Genomic DNA, 4,244 nt, shown 5'->3' on the forward strand with positions numbered 1-4,244 from the left:
TCTAACACGCTAATTAACACCAGCGAACGATAACAATGAGAGCATGCGCTGTATTCCAATTAGCTGTCCGACCGTCCGTCTACTGACGCATGCACTACCACAACCCTAACGCATGCGCGCCTCGGGGTTAATTAATGTTAGATCGACACCAACAATATTTAACCTGACTGTCACTCAATATATGTACTGCCATTTATGTACCAATTTGCAATATCACTTCGCAAGAACTAGAAGCGTTCTTACTATACAACAGCGCGTACTTAGAAAATTTTTAGAGTTATGAATTGTCAGCGTGTGTGCAATTTAGCTTAGGGTAGTACGTATTGTATTGTATGTACTAACAAACCAAAAAGAGCCGCGAGTATTGTATGTAATAGTAATTTATCTCTACCGATACACCGACATTATTATAATGTAGAAATACAGTTAAAGGGTTATAGAGTTGAGTCTAGGATTACCTCATGCAGGTACTACGTAGTCTCGGACTCATTAATTAATTAAATTATTAAGGTCAACGTCAACTGGTATAGTAAAATTTTACTAAAATTTGTTCAAAGTCAATGGTAGATTAATTAACATCTAGCTAAAGGTTCTTGCATATCTTAGTTTATTTATTACATGTATTATTATCACATTACTTTATGCATGCAATCAAGTCCGCGTATCCCGTATACGATCCCCTAAGTCTAGAAATTAGAGGCATTTATACGGTTGGTATTTATTCTCACACGATTTTTTGATAAGCGTTTTGCAGCAAACCAGTTTGAAACACCGTTTAGGTACTGGAGTTTGTATTTTGTATCGACAACAGCGGTAGTATGGGAGGCAAGAAGTCACAACATGCACTGACACCTTTGGTTTTACTAATGGAATCATTGAACAAACCAGAGAGTAGGTTTGGAGTGATGAGCCTTGCCACTCAGGTAACAAGGCTTAGCTTGACATAAGCTTATTGAAGCACACGAATTGTTTGAGCAGGTGTGGTTGAAACTTTAGACTAATCGTGTTACAGAAGAACGAGGAGAGCTCATACTGGAGGCCATGGACAACGCCGAGGGAACTCGACCTGCAGATGCTGTAAAGTGGGTTCTTGACAGAGAAGATGGTTTCGGCAAACCAAATCACGATGCTTCAAAACTACAAGAAACTGTTCTATTATCCGACGGTTAGTAACATTGTAGTTTATCATGTCTAGAAAGTACACCTGTATCTGCTCTACAAATTTTACAGGAATGTCTGGTCAGACAGACACCGCAATCTATTACTACTTGCTGAGGGGTACAGGTGTAAAGCTGATTTTAGTAAACTTCAAAAATTTTCTGTGAAAATATTTTTACCCAAAACTAGTGATAAAGATATCAGCGATCAGAATGAGATCGACGAGGGATGTCGGCGGATCTCCGACTACGTTGTGCACGTTGATCCAAACAACTTGAAAGAGGCTCCACGGCGACTGGCTGACTGCATCATGGAAGCAATGAGAGACTACTTGAAAACCCCTGTAAAGGCGAAAGCACAAGATGCAAAGCCATTGTCGGTTTTAGCCCCAACGATTCAATGCTTGACACTTCCTGATGCAACGGTAAGGCTTAACGTGTGATGTATGTTGTGCGCAAAGCTCAGATTTGGGCGATCCAACCCCAACCCTAACCTTAACCCTAAGCCTAACCTGCAACCCTTCCTTGCCTTCAGATTGCCCGAAAAAATATAGAAATGTACGGTTTGTCCGTATCCACGCTTTGCGCATAACATATACATATAGACGACACGTACGTGTATGCATCGACTTCAGCCTGTCATTAATTGTTTGTGTACAGAAGTTTTGCGAACTGTCTTGAAAGACTTGGACACCTTTAAAGACGAGGCTATTGTGCGGCTCGCTGAAATGTATTGCACTCAGCGTACTCAGCCGACAGTAGAAGACAACACTCATAAGATCGAAGAATTAAGTGACTCAAAGGTACTGTGTAGCGTCTTCCTGTTACATGTACTTGGTTTAGATAACCTGAATGGAGCAAATAACATCTATGTATTATGTTTTTGCAGATCATTGAATCAATTTTAGAAGCTTGTCAAGCTTTGCAAAAGACAGACGCTGTTAGAGACATTAGAGATTTACGCCAACTGTGGAGAGACACTAGACTAAAGATGTTACCTCTAATTTACGTTAGAGCATCTTAGGTTTACTAACTGTCGTTGCCAGTCATATCAACAAGCTTTGCTTTTTAGGAGTTGGCTTTCGTACTCAGAGACGTCTTGTTTAAGATGAACAAGTTTACTAAATGGAAACCGTCGTTGTCTGGTTCCTCTCTTCACACACCATCTCTTCTCTTCTGAGCTTTACTAAAACAGTATAATTCATGGTTGCAATTATCGGGTCGTGTTGCAAATAGAGAACAGAAACTTAACCTGTCTGCAACGGCCAACGCTAATTCAATCGTTTTTAATCACGACAATTATACGGAACCTCTATAGGAGAGACGTTTATGTCGCGTATGTGATAAATCTTGTTACTGTTTGAATAACAGTTTGGTCTAGAAATTATGGATGTTTCTGTTTGATGTTAGGTACAACATTGCTTCAGTAGTGGACGTCTCCAACTCTATGCAAGAATCATGTCTACGAGGCTCCGTTCTTGCTACTTTAGCCATAGCTTCAGCTCTAGAAATATGTTCTATAGATACATTTTGTGTGTTTGCGTTCGCTGACCGAGTAACTGCCATCAAACCAATGGAAATGCAATGGGACGATCAAGGCGTCTTCCGTCTTTTGACAGCCGCCACAAACACGGGCACAGCAAGCGTTGACGCAGACTGTTTGCGTGTTGTTAGAAGCTACCTGGAAAATATTCGAAACGGTTATCCTAACTTTGTATTGATGTTTACCGACGGATTTGGATCTTGTGGCAACCGTCTACGCGAAGAACTGATTCGAGCATGGAAGGCGAACATACAAGTGATTGGTATCGGACTCGGACTTGAGCAACCGGTTGTAGACAAGACCTACTATTCTTACGTTACAGCCGCTACCGCTTCTCATCTTCCCGAAGCTCTTAGATCGTACGCAATGGCAATTCCAGTCACGTCGGGTGAGACGTGGTACGACGACAAAGAAACGTTGGTTATTTCTTATGCTGATTTAGACAAAGAATGGAGCTTACTCGAAGACAATAGGGTGTTCGACAATCTTATTGAGGAATTGGGTGTACTGCATGAAGTGTACGTGGAAAAGACAACAAACCTAAGTCCAACGATGCAGCTGGATATATGTTATGTGATTGATGGAACAGGTAGCATGTCGTCTTACATACGTCAAGCTAAAGACTGGATTGTCAAAATAACAAATGACATATCGAGTAAGATGAGCTCGGCAGGTAGAAGTGGTGACATTCAAGTTGCCTGCGTACTTTATCGTTCAAGCTGTTGCAGACCTCACGGTCCTGGTGCGTCCAACAAACCGAATATATTCGACTTCATGCTTGCAGACCAGTTGGGAGAAAGAATTTCTGATGTGAAAACTGGCGGAGGTTGTGGTTCAGCTGCTGACGTTATTGGTGGACTGAAGTGGGCACTTCAACAGAAGTGGCGTCCAAATTCTAAGAAAATTCTTATCGAAATGGGAGACCAATGTCCACACGGTTCTTACTGGAACAAATCTACTCACAAACACGACCGCTCCAGCTCTCAAATAGAAAGTGACAAGGCGGTCGTAAGAGAAATACGAAACAAGGAAATTACATTCATGTTTTCAACTGTCGTGAAGGGAGTGCGTGATCTTCTCAGAATAGGTCTCCGGGACAACTACAACGACTCTAAGAAAGGATACGAGTTGGAAGAATTGGACTTTTCAAGAGGAAACATCAAGGGTCCTGGAGAGGCGTTCAAGCATCTCATACTGGACAACGTCATTAAGGAAATATTATAGACTGACAAATAATGTTTGACTCGTGGTGCTTTGAGTTTTACATTTTAGTAACAGCCTTTGGCTAGGATCTCGCAACTAGATATGGCTGCGTTGCTTGAATACATGATTCTCAGTTAGTTGCATTGTGTTGCTGTTTTCGTAGGTTAGTAATGTTTTTCTTGATTGTACTGCTGAATGTTGCGCTGATGTATTGCTAAGTGTGGCACTAATAAGAACGTAGACGTTGACGCTGTATATCCACAGCAGTAAACAGCAACTGCCCAAGCAGCTGCAGCATGCATGTAGACCGGTATGTAGTATCGGACTATCTACTATACATT

The 4,244-nt window shown here is 41.5% G+C and overlaps 1 protein-coding gene across 1 annotated transcript; it reads left to right on the top strand.

The window, feature by feature from the left end:
- The first annotated feature begins 2,324 nt into the window (after positions 1 to 2,324).
- LOC134189858 (uncharacterized) lies at positions 2,325 to 4,244 on the top strand. Its single transcript, XM_062658253.1, has one exon. The coding sequence runs from the start codon at positions 2,548 to 2,550 to the stop codon at positions 3,922 to 3,924; it is 1,377 nt and encodes a 458-aa protein (XP_062514237.1). The 5' UTR covers positions 2,325 to 2,547; the 3' UTR covers positions 3,925 to 4,244.

Source organism: Corticium candelabrum, chromosome 14 (genome assembly GCF_963422355.1).
Source record: "Corticium candelabrum chromosome 14, ooCorCand1.1, whole genome shotgun sequence".
NCBI classification, from domain to species: domain Eukaryota; kingdom Metazoa; phylum Porifera; class Homoscleromorpha; order Homosclerophorida; family Plakinidae; genus Corticium; species Corticium candelabrum.

Excerpts from the sequence above, each read along its gene's own strand:
- LOC134189858 (XM_062658253.1), top strand. The coding sequence starts at position 2,548 with ATGTTTCTGTTTGATGTTAGGTACAACATTGCTTCAGTAGTGGACGTC.